At 44.1% G+C, this 18504-nt stretch overlaps 1 protein-coding gene across 2 annotated transcripts in view; it reads left to right on the top strand.

Moving 5' to 3' along the window:
* The window catches only part of GLCCI1 (glucocorticoid induced 1), an 88068-nt gene that overhangs the window by 49946 nt on the left and 19618 nt on the right, over positions 1-18504 (top strand). The window contains exons 4-5 of one of the 2 annotated variants that reach the window (XM_075922316.1): positions 987-1100; positions 9225-9377. In XM_075922316.1, the coding sequence (XP_075778431.1) occupies positions 987-1100; positions 9225-9377 (267 nt within the window). Of the gene's footprint in view, positions 1-983; positions 1101-9224; positions 9378-18504 lie in introns of both variants that reach the window. The other variant, XM_006114515.3, reaches the window with a different exon arrangement.

The following is an 18504-nucleotide window of genomic DNA, read 5'->3' as shown; positions in this document are numbered from 1 at the left end:
TCTTGTGGCAGGATATCCTAAAAGGATTCTTTATGGTACAATAGGAACTTCTCTGACTCACTTCAGCTATGCGACAGATAGTTTGAATTTAGCATAATGAAACTATTGTTTCATCTTATGGACCCCACAGAGAATGAAAACCAAAAGTTCAAAATGATGACCCTTACAATGGAACGCAAGTCTTAGCACACAAATATGAAGTCTTTATTTAAAGAGCAGATGTGTTTAAAAGATGTGCTATTGTATTCAGTCAGAAATTATCAGGTTTGATGTAGGAGGAATTCTTGAGTGAAATTCTGTAATGTGTTATGTGGCAGGTCAGAGTAAATGACCACTAATGGTCATGGTCCCTTTTGACCTTAAAATGTGTTAATCTTTGAATAGGCAGCACTGTGTAGGGTTTTTTTTAAGTCATTGGCACATTGCTAGAGAGAATTGGTTTACCTGGGGCAATCTTAAAATAGAATTTATATCGGTAGGTTAATGATATATGTTGGATATCTTCTCTGGAATGGAGAAATGCATTTAAGTTATCAGATTTTGAAGAATTATCAACAATGGTGGGAAATATCAATGATAAAGTTGGCTCTGTTTAGGACAAAGGAAATATATTAAATCTGTAAATTATTTTCTCCAATGCCAAAACAGTTGAAATGTTACAAAATTTTAGGAGACAAGTCAAGAGAAATGATTGTGGTTTGCATAAGTAATGAGAGGGGTTATTTTGTACAGTATCTGAGGAAATTCAGCATTTAAATTGAGTTTGCCTTCAAATTGAGATTGTTGGTAAGGTGAGTATTTTGGAAAAAAATTTAATGCATAGGCAAAGTGATTAATGCCTATGCTGCAAGAAGCAACAGACTTGTTCCTTTATAAAATGCTCTAGAAAATACTTGATTATTTTCCATGACACTGCTTGGTAAAAGAAGGGATAAGCAATTAACTGTGTCGCATATCATCTTACCTTGATTTTGTCTTTCCAGCAGATTGCCAAATTGAGGCAGCAGCTACAACGCAGCAAACAGAGCAGTCGTCACAATAAAGAAAAAGAACGTCAGTCACCGCTCCATGGCAACCATATAGCAATCAGTCAGACTCAGGTAAGCAGCTCATTGCCTATATCAGCAACCTTTTTTTTTTTTTTTTTTTTTTTTTTTTTTTTTTAAAAAACAGAGTTAAGTGTATAGTTTCTTTGATTCCCTCCCTGTATTTTGTCATGTTTAAATGCTTAACACGGGTCTTGTCTACACTGAGAGGTAAAGTGAAATTTATTAGGGTGGATTTTCTAGCATCCGATTTTGTAAAGTTTAAGGTGCATGTTCCCATTGTGCAAGAATTTGATGCTGTACATCCCCAATAGGGTGGTTACCATTGACTTTCAAAATGATGCACTATGTGTAACTGTCCCACAGTTCCTGCTGCCACTTTGAATTCTGGGTTATGCTTCTAGTGCGTACTAGTGCAGCAGGTGCATCTGGGTACATGTCATTAGCATCCCATATTACACTTGTTTCCTCCCTCCCCCCTGCTTGAAAGCAATAGCATACAGTCTTTTTGTGCCCTTTTTTCCTTCATTATCTGTGGAGAAACCATGGCAGGGTGAGCATGGAACCCATTCAGCACCAAAGTATTATGGCAATCAGATTAACCATTGTCAGCCTTATGCTTGTATATATTCAGAAGACTCTTAGGAGGCCATGAACATACTCTTCTGTGAAGCTCTTGAGTTGAGCCGCCAACATTCAATCTTCTTGACACAATGGAACACCAGTTCTGGTGCCATCAGACAAGTACAGATTTGTGGAACTGTGTACTTATGCAGCTATGGGACAATCAGCAACAGCTGCAAAACTTTTGCATGCATAAGACCACTTTCATGGAAGCTTGTGAATTGTTTTTCCATGTCCTGAAGCACAGGAATACCAGAATGAGACCTGCTCTGACAGTTGAGAAGTGAGTGGCAATAGTCCTGGGGAAGCTTGCAACGCTAGACAACTACTAGTTGGTTGGTAATCAGTTCAGAGTGGGGAAATCTACAGTTTGGGCGATTGTGATCCAAGTATCCAATGCAATCAATATGCTTCTGCTTTGAAGGATAGTGACTCTGGGAAATATGGAGGACATAGTGAAGTGATTTGCCACAATGGGGTTCCCTAACTATGGTGGAGCAATAATGGAAGTCACATCCCTATCTTGGAACCTGCTCACCTTGCCAATGATCAAGTATCAGAGGGGTAGCCGTGTTAGTCTGAATCTGCAAAAGCAGCGAGGAGTCCTGTGGCACCTTATAGACTAACTGAAGTGTAGGAGCATAAGCTTTCGTGGGCAAAGACCCACTTCATCAGATGCATCTGACGAAGTGGGTCTTTGCCCACGAAAGCTTATGCTTCTACACTTCAGTTAGTCTATAAGGTGCCACAGGACTCCTCGCCGCTCTTGCCAATGAGTACATAACTTGCAAGGAGTACTTCTTGATAGTTCTGCAGGCACTGGCGGATCTAGGGCCCCTGGGAGAGGCGGCTATGGAACTTGGTGAAGAAGGAATGTGCGGCTGCAAGGGCTGAAGGAGATGTCTGTGTATGTGGCTGTCCTGGATGTCTGCCATGCGCATCCACCATGACTCTCCTGGTTCTTCACGTTTCCTGCATGCACAAGGGAGCACCACGGGACACAGCCCAGCCTCTCCAGCTCTGACGGACGGCGCACTGGCCTGTCAAGCACCAGGGGGGGACACGTCTCATGGACCAGACAGGCCTAGCCCAGCCTCTCCAGCCCTGGAGCACCAGGAGAGGGAGGAGAGCATGCTATGCAGCCCTGCCTGGCCTCTCCAGCCCCAGAGGACTGGGGAAGGGAGGGCACCCGCATGACCTGTGCCAGCCTCTCCAGCACCGGGCGGGTGGGTGCTGGGGACAGCAACACACTGCCCCCACAACGCCTACATCAGGCATCCTGTGTTTGAAGTGTGGATGGGGCTAGGCTGGCAGTTTGGGAAGGCAGAGCCTTCCCTTGCCTTACACACTGGATGCCCGTGCAGAACAATCACAGCAGCGTACTGTGGGACACCTCACTGAGGCCAAGAATGTCAACATTCACAGCGCTGCCTCTGTACTACCTTAAAATTCGAGCATGCAAAGTTGAATTGACTCTTTTTCCTCATGAAAAACAGGAGTATCAAAATCGATTTTAATTGACTCATTGTTTAGAAAATTGACCTAATGCAGAGTTTGACCTAAACTCAGTGTAGATCAGGCCCCAGATTCATGTCATAGGTGCTAAAATGGTTTATATCCCAGTCAGAATCATACTAAAAAAGAAAATTGTGCCAAGAAAGCAACCAATGCCTTTTGTAAATGTTTGAAAGATACCTTTTAAAAATTCTTCTAAAAAATACCCCTTCAGTCGGACATTACAGGGACAAAAGGCTTTATTGATTAAGCTAACTACTTGTTAGCTCCTTATATCCATCTGACCCCATGCCAGATAACATACTGGGAATTCATGCTCTCTCTCACCTCCTAGGAATACCACTGCCACCAGTTCAGCAGCAGAGTTCTGTGAGGGCAAGCAGCTCTAGCCTATCCTAAATAATGGCATAGACAAGTATGCCTATGGAGTTTGCAGATGATACCAAGCTGGGAGGGGTTGCAAATGCTTTGGAGGATAGGGTCATAATTCAAAATGATCTGGACAATCAGAAGAAATGGTCTGAGGTAAATAGAATGATATTTAGAAAGGACAAATGCAAAGTACTTCACTTAGGAAGGAATTCAATCTTCTTCTTCAGTCAGTTTCACACAGAATGAGAAGTGACTGTCTAGGAAGGAGTACTGAAGAAAAGGATCAAGGGGTCATAGTGGACCACAAGCTAAATATGAATCAACAATGTGACACTGAGGAAAAAAAACAAACATGATTCTGGGATGCTTTAACAGGATTGTTGTGAGCAAGACACAAGAAGCAATTCTTCCACTCTACTCTGTGCTGCTAAGGCCTCAACTGGAGAATTGTGTCCAGTTCGGAACACCACATTTCACAAAAGATATGGAGAAATTGGAGAGGGTCCAGAGAAGAGCAACAAAAATGATAAAAGGTGTAGAAAACATGATCTATGCTAGAAGATTAAAAGAAGTAGGTTTATATAGTTTGGAAAAGGGAAGACAGAGAAGGGACATGATAGCAGTTTTCAAGTAGAAGAAGGAGGGGAAAAAGTTGTTCTGCTTGACTTCTCATGATGGAGCAAGAATCAATGAGCTTAAATTACAGTAAGGGAGGTTTAAGTTGGCTATTAAGAAAAACTTCCTAACTTTCAGGGTGGTTAAACACTAGAATAAATTGCCTAGGGAGATTGTGGAATCTCCACCATTGGGATATTTAAGAGCAAATTCTATCAGGGATGATCTAGATCTGTGGTGTCCAACATGCTAGCCACTAGCCACATGTGGCTAATTTAGCTGGTTGTGTGTGGCTAAATGGCTTGAACAGTGTGGTTATTTGAGTGTGGCTAGTTTGCTATAGCAGTAGCCACTATAGTGACTACTACTTCAGAACTGGTTGGACATCCCCGACTTAGATGGTGCTTGGTCCTGCCATGAAAGCAGGGGAGTGGACTTGATGACCTCTTGTGCTCCCTTCCAGTTTTATGATCCTTGTCCTTTGCTCAATTGGTTCACTGTCATTCAGGTGTTTGGAATCTCTGGGTCCAGTGGCAAGGTACTTCCATATACCACAATAATTTGAGGATATTAAAAGGTCCCCAGAAACTCTTACTCCTCACCTTGACCAGCTGCAACATTAGCAAGGACATATCTTCACAGCAACAGAAAATATCAAGGGATGACTTCATCATAGTTTATAAATACCTACACGTGGAACAAAATTTTGATGATAAACTTTTCAGTCTAGCAGATTCAGTCTAGAAGGTATAACAAGATAAAGTAACTAAAAGATGAAACTAGACCAATTCATACTGAGAAATAACGCGGAAGTGGGTTTTTTAAAAACGGTAGGGGAAATTAACCATTTGAACAACTTATGAAGGATTGTGGTAGATTCTACATCAGTGGCAATTTTAAAATTTAGATTGGATCTTTTTCTATAAGTTACACTATAATACAAACATTAATTCAGGAAAGGTCAATAGCCTGTATTATGCAGGTGGTCAGATTAGAAGATGGCCTTATAGTTTGGCCTACATGTAAATCACAATTTTAATTTTTAGAAAATTCACTACAGTGTAAATGGTAAAGTATTTGATTTCATGGAGATTGTAGGAAATAATTTTACAAGCACATTTAGTCAATTTCAAGGATAGAATGACCTTTACAAGTAACATTAGTTTAAAAGATGGAATGAAACTGACTAACATTACTTATAAAGTAACACACTAGGAGCTGCATTTTTTTCTCATCCCTACCAAGTGCCCCTTTCCAATACTCCTATATCCTCCAGACCTTTGCTCTGTCTCTTTTTCCTTCCCACACTATGCACTTCTTCTATATTCCTCCCCCTTTGACAAAAGTTGAAATTCAGCTCACTCCATAAAAAATAAATACAAGCAGCTTTAGTTTTTCAGTGTAAAATTTCTTTTTCTTTGTGTTAATCCCATCAAATGGTATACAGTTCCTCTTTCTCCAAGGTATTATGCTCCATGCCATATTCTCTGTCCTCTCCCCCCCCCAACATAATAACATGTTTTCCTTTATAGCATCTCACCATCTCTTGGGCAGCTTCTCTTGCCTTTTTCCTTCAGTCTTAATATGATGAACTCTCTTCTGACATAGTAGCTAGGACTGCATTTACATGTCCAAGTCATGTGAATCAGTACTCACTCATTTTTTCTCATTTATGAGTATTGAGCATGTACTGGTATATTTATATTATTTGCTGAATAGTATTACTGTCAAATTGCTCTAACATACTCATTTCTTACATGGTCATTCTTGCTGCTGCTTCAAGTGATTGCTCATGTGCATTCCAACTTAGGTGTGTGTGTGCCATGCACTCACTGTTCCCAGGAAGGGTTTTTCCCTATGGGTATGTCTACACTACAGTGTTATTTCGAAATATCTTATTTTGAAATAGCTTATTTAGAAATAACGCGTCTATACACAAAATGCATTTTGAAATAGCGTTTTGCTAGTTCGAAATAGTGCATCTGTACTGAGTGGACTCTGCATCGCATTTAAGCCTGGCTGGAACCAGTTCTGGCAGGGCACCAAGTGAGGACTTACTGTGTGGGGCTGCTGCCTGAGGCTATATGAGGTCTGTGCTTAACGGGATCCCCTCCCTTTAATACACACTTGCTAGAATCTTACCTGCCGGGATCTCAGAACTCTCTGGCTGACAAACTCAGGTGCTCATTCATGCTCATGAGTCGTCTCTCAGATGGAAGGTTGTGCAGTGGCTTTTCAAGAGGAGGGGTTGTCCCTGGATGGACCTCTTTGCAACACGGGAGAACAGGAAGTGTCAGGCCTACCTAGGCAGCAGCAAGGGCTCCCTAGACAATGCCTTCCAAATTCACTGGGGGAAGGGGTTCTGTATCCATTTTCCCCCTTCCCTTTAATTCACAGGGTGTTGATCAAGGTTGGCAAGGACAGTGCAGCATGGCCCAGACAACATTGGCATACAAGGCTCCATCAAGTGTCAGTGGCACTTCCTGATGGCCTGGAGGTTCCATGGTTGAGTGCATTGGAGCAAGTGTTGGGAGGGAGTGAGGACAATGTTGCTGGCTAGTAGGAAGCCTTCTAAGCTGGCCACATATGCTTCCAAATGGAAGAGTTTTGCTTGTGAACCCTACAGCAGGGCACCAGCCATGACAGACTTTGGTTCCCCTCATTCTAGAATACCTGGTGGGTTAGAAACAACAGAGGCTTGCTACTTCCTCCATTAAGGATCATCTGGCCGCAATATCAGTGTTTATTGGTCATTCAGTATTTGTGGACCATTTTGTGGGCCAGTTCCTTAAAGGCCTGGACAGGTTATCCGATAGTCGAGGGATTAATCAACTAGTTGCTTCCCCACCCTCCTGTCTCTATCAGAGGCAGCAAGAGCAGGAACTGGTACCTGGGGGAGCCAACTTAAAAGCCAGTTCCCCCCAGCACCATCCATGGGAGGCAGGGGGGGTAGGGGAGACCAGGGGCGAGCCAGGAATTGGCTGATTCCTGGCTCATGCCTAGTCTGTCACACCTTTGCTTTTTAAGTGTATAGGCTTTTCATCCATTTAAAATGCTAAAGCAGGAGGGACCCAGTGCAAGCCGGGAATCAGCTGTCCTAGCTGACGCTGGGTTCCTCTTGCTGACTAGCTGTGACGTAGTGGGGGTACCTGGCTGGTTTCTATGCTGCTGGCTCTGGGGTAACCCCCACTGGCTGCCGTGGGTACCACGACCCAGCAAAACAGGATGAGTCACTATGCAAACCAGTATGGCCAGACACCCCCCCATGGAGAGGAACAAAGGAAGGTGGAATGCTGCCCTGGCTGGGGGGCAGGGCTGGAAGAAGGTGAGTTAGTTGCTGTCTGAGAGCATGGAGGAGACAGCCTACGGAAAGGGGCTGGAGTTTAGGGGCCCAGTCTCCCCCATCTCAAGGGGGCCTGAGGCATCCTAGCCCAGCTCTGTGACCAGATTACATCTGTGCTGTGCTGTATCCTGGAGAGGCAATAAACTTCCTCTATTCCACCGGCTGGTGCAGTCTGTTTGTGCCATTTCGGGGTGCAGGAGACGGGGGACCCCCAACGCGCCGTCACACTAGCTGTTTAAAAGATGAAGAGCCAAGGGCTCTTAATCCATTTAAAAGGCTGGTGTGCAGTAGGAGGGGCCCTGCGTGAGCCGAGAATCAGCTTTCCCGGCTCATGCTGGGTCCCTCCTGCTGCACTTTACCCTTTTAAATGGATTTAAGAGATGACAGGGTCTTTAATCCATTTAAAAGGCAGAGCTGGAGTGGGGTTAGCTCCAAGGCAGGAGCTAACCCCTCTGTGGCTAATCGATAAGTTGATTAAACTAAATTTAACATTCCTAGGACCAAAATGGCTTCAACATCACTGAAAGCAAATTTAAGGTAGAAGCTTTTTTTGGGAATAGGGACTATTTTTTTTCTTGTCTGTAAAATGTGATACCTAATTATGATGTTTGTACAAATAACTATTTCCCTTCCCTTGTTCCTTAATACTTGTGAAGTATACGTGGAAACAAGATCTTGGTTTCTCAATGTATCTGTTCTTCAGGATGTTTCAGAAAGTCACATGCCAGTTTAAGTCATTTCCAAAGCAATCAGTCGTGATGGCACAAAAGAGCATAAACCAAGAACACCGATCTTAAATATTTAAATATATATTTAAATATCACTAAACAGAAGCTCAAATGCAACTTTAATCTTCGTCATATATTTATGATCCATAGCACACTAACTCTGCTGGCTTGTCTGCCCAAATTGCAAGTCTTCCATGAGATATGTAGTAATAAAGTACTGCATACAGTGAGGGCATAGAAAATGGTGCAGTGAAAACATAAAATAGTACATAAGGAAACTTAGTCTTATTGTGGAAGTATAGTTTTGTTCTTGGTCATTATATTTGATATTTTATTTTGAACATTAACCAGTGAAAAAAGAAAAAAACTGCATATAGAGATGTTAATATTGCACGGCTAGCCACTCAGATATCCGGAAATGGCAGAGTTAAACTTGAGCATGCATTTGGGTTGGTATACAAAATAAACCATCAGTGTCTATCTACAGAGGAAGTCGGTACAAGATATGAGGAAAATTATAAAGAAGTGTTCTGACTAGATTTGTTGTTTTTGTTTATATTTGCTTCTTTTCACTTCTTTTATCTGTTTGAAGGCTTTGTTTGTCAGAGGTTTTTCTCTCCTTGCATTCTTCATGCCACACCTTTGCATTCCCTACAAAGTACACATGCCAAGTAATAGAAAGCACTGCAGTAAAATATTTCATGTAAAAATTTGATTGTTTACTTTCCAAGAAAAAGTAGTGTGAGTGGCATTAAATTTATCTAAGCTTTAATTTCTGTGTCTCTAGTTTCTTAGTGCAATGTATGTTTTAATATTCACAAACTAGAGATGTCTCTTCTAGATTTTAAGAGTATGTGATTCTTCAATTCACTATTTATCGATTTTAAAAATGTGATGACCTTTTACTAATACCCAAGTTCCATTTTATGAAATTCTCCAATTTTAAAACATATATAACATTTTATTTCATTTACCTTTTAGGCATCTATCTCAAGATCAGTCCCTATGCCACTGTCAAATATTTCAGTGCCAAAATCAGCTGTTTCACGCGTGCCGTGCAATGTAGAAGGAATAAGCCCTGAATTAGAGAAAGTATTCATTAAAGAAAATAGTGGAAAAGAAGATGTATCCAAGGTAAGGTTTAGGGGTGTATTTACATGTTTAATTATCAGAATTTAGTAGTTTGCACAAAACTTCTAAATGATTGAAGCATCATGGCTTTAAGTCTAGGATTGACTTGACAATTTTCTGTTACATTTTATTTTGCCAAAACCATAGAAAAAGTTTTCTTTTTGGAAAAAAATATCTGCTTTCTACAGAAAACTTTAGCTTTTCATTAAAAACCCAAATTTCTGAAAAACAAAATATTTCCATTTCGTGCTGCTGTGGTATTTGGTGAGAGCTGTAGTTCGATTACCTTTCTGTCCCCCTTCTCGTTTGATGACTAGGCTCCAGAACTGGACTTCATCTTGTTGGTGTTTCATCTGTCCTCACCAAGAGAGGAGACTGTGGTGAATTATGAGAGATATAGACCAGCTAGTGATACTGCTTATAGAAGAGAATAGGAACAAAATATACATTCATGACGTGCACCACGGCAGCATTTCAGAACTGAATTATTTCACTGAAAGGAAAATATTTTACTTTTGGTTCTCCACCAAGGGAGGAAAATATTTTCTGATTAACTCTAGTCATGGTAAAGCTTTAGTATCTGGTTTTGCAAAAGTTCATACAGTGGTTTATGTACATGAGTTTTGAGATGCCAAAAGCTGATATTTATGTTACTTCATTATGGTGTTAGAACACAAAAAATGGTAAAATAATCCTACCTTGTCCAGAGGCATTAAATCTGGTCTTCCAAGGCTCGAGTTTTCTATTTAGAAGTGGTATTTTGACAGCATTTGAAAAATCCGAGAAACAATAAACATAGTCTTATTGCTGTCTTTTATAGTTAGAGACCTAGAAATACATGGATAGCCACTTTATATCTATGGGTATCCGCATCTGTGGTTGTGGATGCAAATATCTGTAGCTTATTTTTGTGGATATGGATGTAGATGCAATACTTTTTTTTAAATCTAAAACCCTACAAATGTGTAGATACCCACATTATATCTGCAGATATCTGCATCTACAGATGCCTATGTGTATATCTGCGACTCATTTATGTGGGTAGAGATGTGGATGCAGAAACAAATTTTGTATCTGTGCAGGGCTCTATCTGTAGTCTGTATTACAGTGCCATTGCTGATGTCACCTTGGTTAGAGTTGTGATCTTTGAAATTTATGACCTCTGGTTTTATCAGACTAATCAATATTCTTGGAGTCTGACATCTTCTTATTGTACATGATGCACTCAACAATGTAAGTTGTTTGAATGCTCTGCCTCTGATCCAGCAAAGCAGTTAAGTACATACTTAAACGTTTGCTGGATTGGAGCCAGAGAACTCAGCATTTTACAAGATCAAATAAGTGAACCTCACTTCATAAGAGCGTGATAGATCTAGTGTTTCTTTTTTGTGTCCAAAGAATCATAAGTTAGAGATCTGACCTATTATATCTAGCTGAGCCTTTTGCCAGGGGAGATTTTAGTATTACACAAGACAGTTTCTTGTGTTTTATGCACAAGAAATATAATATAAAATATCCCAAGGACTGACCTTCCATCACTTTCATGCAAATATTACTAAATAGCTTAAGAGATCTCACTGTTGGGAAGCGCACACTCACTCACACTCACACTTACTCTCTCTCGCTTATAGTTTATATTTGTCTCTTCATTTAATAGTTATACCCTCTTAAATTAACTTAAATAACTCTTCTCCATTTTCATTTATGGGCTTCAAAGTAAAAATTTGAAATAATATCCTGGGGTGCCTTTGGGAGAAGTTTGTCTACTAGGTGGACAAATATTTCTATAATGTTGTGATAACTCCACTACCCAGCCTAGTTATCTAGCCAAGTAATAATTCTTAATATTTGTTTGTATGTCAGTGCCTCCAGCTCCCTAATACATTTTGTTGCTCTACAGTGAATGTCAGTGTGTGTGTGTGTGTGTGTGTGTGTGTGTGTGTGTGTGTGTGTGTGTGTGGTTTTTTTTTTTGTAGTGAAGGTATTAAAACTGAAGTAAATATTATAGGTGCAGTTGCACCAGAGCCATGTTAAGGATGACTGTCATTTTTTTGCTCTATAATGTCTTTATTTGCTGCTCACGGTTGCATATTCATGTCTACTTGGTTGTCCATTGTCATTTCTAAGTTTGAGCACTACTGCTTCACAAATTCTCTCTCCTGTTAGATAACTACCTTTTGGATTCTTTTCCCTTAAATATTATACAATGCATTTTATTTTTTGTAGTTTCTGATTTTTAGAAGTCTTCTTGTATGGTTTTTGTCATTTCCCCCATCTCCCAATTTATCTGTGAATTTTTTGAATGAGCTTTTAATTCAATTTTTAGATTGTTAATGAACTTCAAATAAGATTGGATACAATGTAGGACCAAATTAAGCACTGGAGTACATGAATGCAACTTCATTGACTTCAGCTGAAATTTAATCCACAGGTTTAGTTGGTAATCTATTAAATTTCTCCCCCAATTTGATACCTTGATATTTATCATTATATTCTGTTTACAGTCTTTCAGAAGGCTTTTTCAATATATGTGAATCTTCACGCGAATCAGGTTTGAATTAAGACTTCCGTATGCAGAATGTGCTTTATTAGCACACAAATACATTCTTTTCTACTTTCCTTGTAACAACTTAATTTTGTAAGTGTATTTTTTTAAATAAACAGTTATGTTTACAAGATATATTCTGTATCCCCATGCTGACTATTTGCTCTTGACTCTCTAGAAGCTAGAAATATTTTCTCTCATTTATTTCATATTTTTTTAACTAGGGGTAGAAATTAGACTTGTAGGATAATAATTGCTAGGATACTCACACTATGTATTTATATTCTCAAAATAATTGTTAAAGGCACAGTAACTTTTTATTAGCTAATTCCTTTACTATTCCAGCAGAATATAGTTTGAATGGTGGCAAACTTGTATATTTTCAAATAATCCCTTTCCTTCTCTTTAGTAATATGCATATTTTAAATATTTACATCTCTTTAAAGATCTCTCAACTCTTCCTTTTTTCTTGTTAAAACAGTTAAATATTAACTGTTTAAGTCCTTGTTAATATCCTTTCCTTATTTATTTAATGGACTTAATTTCTTCCTACTATTGCTTCCTTTCTTAATACATGTATGAAAGCCCTCTGTATTCTTCTTAGCTGTTGTTGATTCTCCCCCCAACCTTTTGTCTAGCACTAACCTATTTTCCTTTTTGCTGTCTCTTGCCAGTAACCCTTAGTTCTAGTCTTCTTTAGTTGCTCTTCTTTACATTCATACTATGAACCGTGATCACTTTCCTCATGAAGCCATGTGTGTGGCTTTGGAGGGTGGATTTTATTCTCAGTTTGCAGTTGATTTACAGATGTGTTTGCAGTGACTGAAGGAGGAGTGTTGGATTTCATGTAGATGGAAACCATGTTCAACCCCTCATGTTTGACGTACGGAAAAACACAGGTGTCCAGTTGCAGTGTTCAACCAATAGACAAATGCCCAGGAGCTGGGCACTTAATTTTTTTTCTGTGCATTAAGTGTAAATGAACAAATTTTATCCAAACTTTTTTACATAAGCCTTTTAAAAATAGAATTTAGCTGTGACACTATTAAAAAGCCATCCTAAAAAAGATTAGCCATTTAAGTGTTCACTTTAACCATGTATTTTGTTTAACTTCCTAATACTTCTGCAGTAAGAGAGTAAGCTAGTTTGTGTGTCTTGTTCTAAGTCCTGTATTAACGAGGTTTACAGGATCGGTCGGAAAAGGCTTTTCTTGTTGACTGATCCCCGTCTAGACTGCCGCTTTTTGCCGGCAAAGTGCCATGTCGGCAAAAAGCAGTGGCCATTTCTATTCAAATGAAGCATGGGATATTTAAATTCCCACTTCATTTGCAATAGTGATGTACCTAATCTACATCCCTCTTTTGGCAGAGGTGTATAGTTTAGACACACCCATATTGTTTACTTTCTCGGCTGTTATAAGGGAAAGCACTGTTTGTATCTTGTCTCTGCCAGTACATTACAGCCTGGGTGGTGTTTTTAAATAGAAAAAATTCTAATTTTATGAGATTGAAATATTAGTTTTGTAAATAACGATAAAATACATGGAAACTAGATCCCTTGTGCCTATTATGGGTATATTGCATCTCAGTAACATTAATGCTCAGACTTTACGTGGTTTCTTTAAAAAATGAAGACTACCACTGTGAGTAGTTTATTGGTGCATTTTAATGGAGTTCCTTCAAACAGGCATGCTTCTATCAGATTGGCCATGTCTCTATCTCTGCCTAAGGGTCTTGTTGCAAGAAAGAAAGGGAGACAAATAGCTATCTATCTCATGTCATCTTCTGGGTGTAGCTATTATTCTGTCAGTATTCAAAAGGCTAACACAAATGACTCAATACTTTTACTAAAAACATACACAGTACAGAAAATAGTATGTAATTTTCCATAAATTTATCATACGAAGTAACAGCAGCTGTTGTGAATTAATTACTTTATTGCTTCAGTGAAGACCTCAATTTTTAACATACTCTATAAACTTTAGATATGGTTCATGGAAAGTAATTTTGAAATATATAATTCAAATGTTAAAAGCAATTCAGGCTATTTTTCAATTTTAATGGCAGAATGTAAATACTTCTTCGCATAAGACACAATATTAAAGTGAAAATTTACAGTTAGTATTTTGACAGGCATTTTAAAATTGCATTCTTCTTCGAGTGGTTGCTCATGTCCATTCAAAGTAGGTATGTGCACCGCGTGCACCGCATCTTCCGGATCGTTTTCCCTAGCGGTACCTGTAGCGCCGGCAGGGTGCCCTCTGGAGTGGCGCCGCCATAGCGGAGCATAAGTACCCCTGCCGGCGCTGCCCCACCTCAGTTCCTTCTTACCGCAGCGACGGTCGTTGGAGCGTCTCCATATCTCCCAGCCTACTTAGTTAGTTAATGGTTCCCGTTTTCACATTCGTTTGTAAATAGTTCTCTCAGTTAGATAGTTAGGTTCTTTGCTTTGTTCCTTCCCCCTTGGGGGTAAGGAATGCCAGGTCCGCAAGGCTTCAAGACGTGCGCTGACTGCGGGAAGCTTATGCCCAGGGGCGACCCACATGACAGCTGTCTTAAGTGCTTGGGTGAGGCTCATCTGGCTATTGCCTGTAAAATCTGCAAGTCCTTTAAGCCCTGTACCAGAAAAGAAAGGGTTTCCCGCCTGAAACTTCTCCTCATAGAGACAGTGCTTCAGCCGGTGCCTCCGGAACAGCCTGTGGTGCGCAGCGCACCGGCTTCCACGTGGGACGCCCCTCACCGGCACTGCGCGTCGGCTTCTCGGCACCGATCGCACTCTCCTCCGACTAAGAGAGTGAAGAAATCCCGGGGAAGATCCCCTTCGAAGAAGACAACGTCGGTGGGGCACCGCACTGTGGGCTCTCCGGTGCGCGTATCGTCCCCTCCGCACCGTCGGTGCCGAGGAGGTCTAGGTAGTCCTGGTCGCCTGCCTCCACACCGCCCGTCCACGCCGGATATGTTCGAGGCGGCGCAGGACCTTATTAGCCTCACAACCTCCCCTCCATCCTCGGTTGACTCGGAAGGGTCGAGGTCACCATCGTCGGAGGCTCGGCTGGCTACGGCTTCGCCCCAGCATGGCCCAGGTCGGCATGCTAAAGTGGCTTATGCATCGGGACCACCCCATGTGGGGTCAGTACCGATCGCTACTTCGGCACCCCTCTCGTCGCCGAGCCGTCACTCTCAGGGAGTTTCCAGCCATGCGCGACCTGAGATACAGTTGAGCTCCTTGCCAGCTCCCCGCCTGGCGGTGGTGCCGGTACCGTATCTGAGTAGCCATGTGGCGTCCACTCAGACCTTTCTCTCCTCCGTGGAGGTCATCCAGGAGCCGGCGTCCGTCTCCGTGCCTTCATCGACACAGTGGTCTCGCCAGGCACCGGGCCTGGGTACCCCGGTGCCGCAACCACCGGCCGCAACTCAACCGGCACTGGGCCTGAGCACCCCGGTGCCGCAGCCTTGGGCAGCGTATCAACTGGCACCAAGCCTGAGCACCCCGGTGCTGCAGCTGCTGGCGACTCAACCGGCACCGGGCCTGGGCACCCCGGTGCCGCAGCTGCTGGCGACTCAACCGGCACCGGGCCTGGGCACCCCGGAGCCGCAGCTGCTGGCGACTCAGCCGGCACCGGGCCCGGGCACCCCGGTGCCGCAACCGTCAGCGGGCCTTCCGACACAGGGCATGGGTCCCCCGGCCCATACTCATACGGGTAAGCCTGAGTCAATGGCAAGGTTTGCCCCGCTTTCTTCATCGGCTCCACCCTGGCCGGAGTCCGATTATTCCTCGGACTCGGATGCTTCCTCCTTCCGTTCAGGCTCCTCGAGGGCATCCTCGACCCATAGATCCAGGTCCAGACATAGGAGGGGCCACACTCAACAAACGTGGCCTCCGCACCCACAGTGGCCTTTCTGGACCCCCTGGGCCTACCATCAGTGGCAAGGTCAGCTGCCTCCTTCTCTGGGGTCAGGGACGTCAGGGCACTGTTCCCGACCGTCGGTGTGCCTGTCCCGAGCCCCTCCCTCCCCGGGCACCTCAACCCAATCCAGCGGCACCGCAACCACCGGCACCGGAGGTGGACCCATCGGGAACGCAAGCTACTCAGATGGCTCCGCAGCTGGCGACAACTGTTCCTGTGCCACTTCAGGAGTCGTCGTTGTCGTCCCCGGACGAGGCACTAGCAGACTCTACACTGAGTCTGCCGTCAATGGATGCCCGCATGCACCAAGACCTCCTCCACCGCATGGCTGCCAACTTGGCCGTTCCGGTGGAATCTGTCATTGAGGACATGGATCCAATGGTGGACAGCCTCACGGAAGACGCACCTGCGCGATTAGCCTTACCACTTAACAAAACAGTATCAAAGATTACCAACGCCCTGTGGCAAACGCCAGCAACCTTGACCCCTACCTTAAAAGGTCCACCCTTAAGTCGAGAGGCGTTACTACGTCCCAAACTTGGGGCATGATTACCTGTACTCACAACCCACCCCCGGGTCCTTAGTTGTGCAGGCCGCGGCCCAAAAGGAAAGACTCCCTCAGCCGGGCCCTTCTCCAAAGGCTAGGGAGCCTGAGAGGCTGGACCTATTGGGCCATAAGGTTTACGCCACGGGGGCGTTACAACTCCGCATTGCAAACCAGCAGGCAATGCTGAGTAGGTATGCCTTTAACACCTGGCAGGCCGTCAAAAACTTCCGAGACAGACTCCCTGTGGAGGACCGTCAGGAGTTCGCAGCTGTTGCCTCAGAGGGCAAAGTCATCTCGTGAACTGCTTTCCAGGCGGCTCTGGACACTGTGGATTCAGTGGCCCGCATGATGGTGACTGGTGTCGTTATGCGTCGGGGGACATGTCTCCACGTCTCGGGAATTCCCCCGGACGTGCAGCATGCAATTCAGGACTTGCCCTTCGAGGGCAAAGCTCTGTTCTCGGAGCACACTGACTCTAGGCTCCATACCCTGAAGGACACTAGGTCCACCCTGAAGTCCTTGGACATCCACACGCCAGCTCCACAGCGGCGACAGCTGCCCTATAGGCAGCAGGGAAGGGCGCAGACCCAGGTCCCCCATGGGGATTACTGGAGGCGCCGTCCCTGGGCCTCCGGTGGAGGTTCCGGGGCGGCCGCGCACCCTCGGGTTTAGGGGTCGACGTCGTCGCCCCAGAACCGATACCCAGCGTGGAGATCCTCACGGTCCTTCCCATCAGGGCAAGCCTCAGTTTTGACGTCTCGTTCGAGAGTCCCATACCAATCTCCTGTCCTGGCTCCCTGTTTGAGGCCAGGCTATCCCTTTTTGCCCATGCTTGGGCCTTAATAACTTCAGATGCCTGGGTTCTGAACATTGTAAGTGCAGGCTACTCTATCCCTTTCCTAGGCCCGCCGCCCTCAAATCCCCCTTCGCTGTCTCTAGTAAGGGACACTCCTCACGAACACATCCTCTGTCAGGAGGTGTCTGTGCTCCTCGAAAAAGGAGCGATAGAGGAGGTTCCTCCGCAGCTGCAAGGAAGGGGTTTTTACTCCCGTTATTTTGTTGTCCCCAAACCGAAGGGAGGGGTCCGTCCTATCTTGGACCTCCGAGATCTAAACAAGGTGGTAGTAAAACACAAGTTCAGAATGGTGACCCTGGCATTGGTCATCCCAGTGCTACAATTAGGAGACTGGTATGCAACTCTCGACCTCAAGGACGCGTACTTCCACGTGGCAATCAGACACAGCCACAGGAGGTTCCTCAGGTTTATGGTGGGCCAATGCCATTTTCAGTTTACGGTGCTCCCTTTTGGTTTATGTACGGCACCTAGGGTATTCACGAAATGCATAGCAGTGGTTGCTGCATATTTCCGCAAACAAGGGGTGCATGTGTTTCCGTACCTTGACGACTGGCTGATCCGAGGTCGCTCGTACGGGCAGGTAAAAACTCACGTGGCACTCACAAGAACCCTTTTCCTAAGGTTAGGACTCCTGATAAATATTGAGAAGTCATCCCTGACTCCCTCGCATCAGATAGAATTTGTGGGAGCCCTCCTCGATTTGAGGGTGGCAAGGGTGTTCCTGCCCAAGAGCAGGTTCCTCTCCTTAGTGGAGCTGATCTCGGGGCTAACTCGGTCACCTATAATGACCCCTCGGGTCTGCTCCAGGCTTCTAGGCCATATGGCGGCATGTACGTACACGGTCCGCCATGCCAGGTTGCGGATTAGACTCATGCAGGCGTGGTTGGCGAAGGCCTTCAGCCAGTCCAGGGGTCTTTGGGACTCGATAATTACGGTGCCCAAAGTAATTCTGGACTCCCTCCTATGGTGGACCCAGGAACCTGTGGTACGCAGTGGGGTCCCGTTCAATACCCCTCCTCCCTCCCTGATGCTGGTCACCGATGTGTCCGACCTGGGCTTGGGAGTGCACCTGGGGCGACACAGAACTCAGGGCCGTTGGTCCCCCTCCGAGCGAGCCCTACACATAAACATCCGGGAATTGCGGGTGGTGAGGCGAGCCTGCGAAGCCTTCCTGCCAAGGCTCACCCACCGCTCGATCCTGGTTCGTATGGACAACACAGCGGCGGTCTTTTACCTCAACAAGCAGGGTGGGGCGCGTTCACCTCCCCTCTGAAA

Source organism: Pelodiscus sinensis, chromosome 2, assembly GCF_049634645.1.
Source record: "Pelodiscus sinensis isolate JC-2024 chromosome 2, ASM4963464v1, whole genome shotgun sequence".
NCBI classification, from domain to species: domain Eukaryota; kingdom Metazoa; phylum Chordata; order Testudines; family Trionychidae; genus Pelodiscus; species Pelodiscus sinensis.
This window is presented reverse-complemented; position numbering and strand designations above follow the sequence as displayed.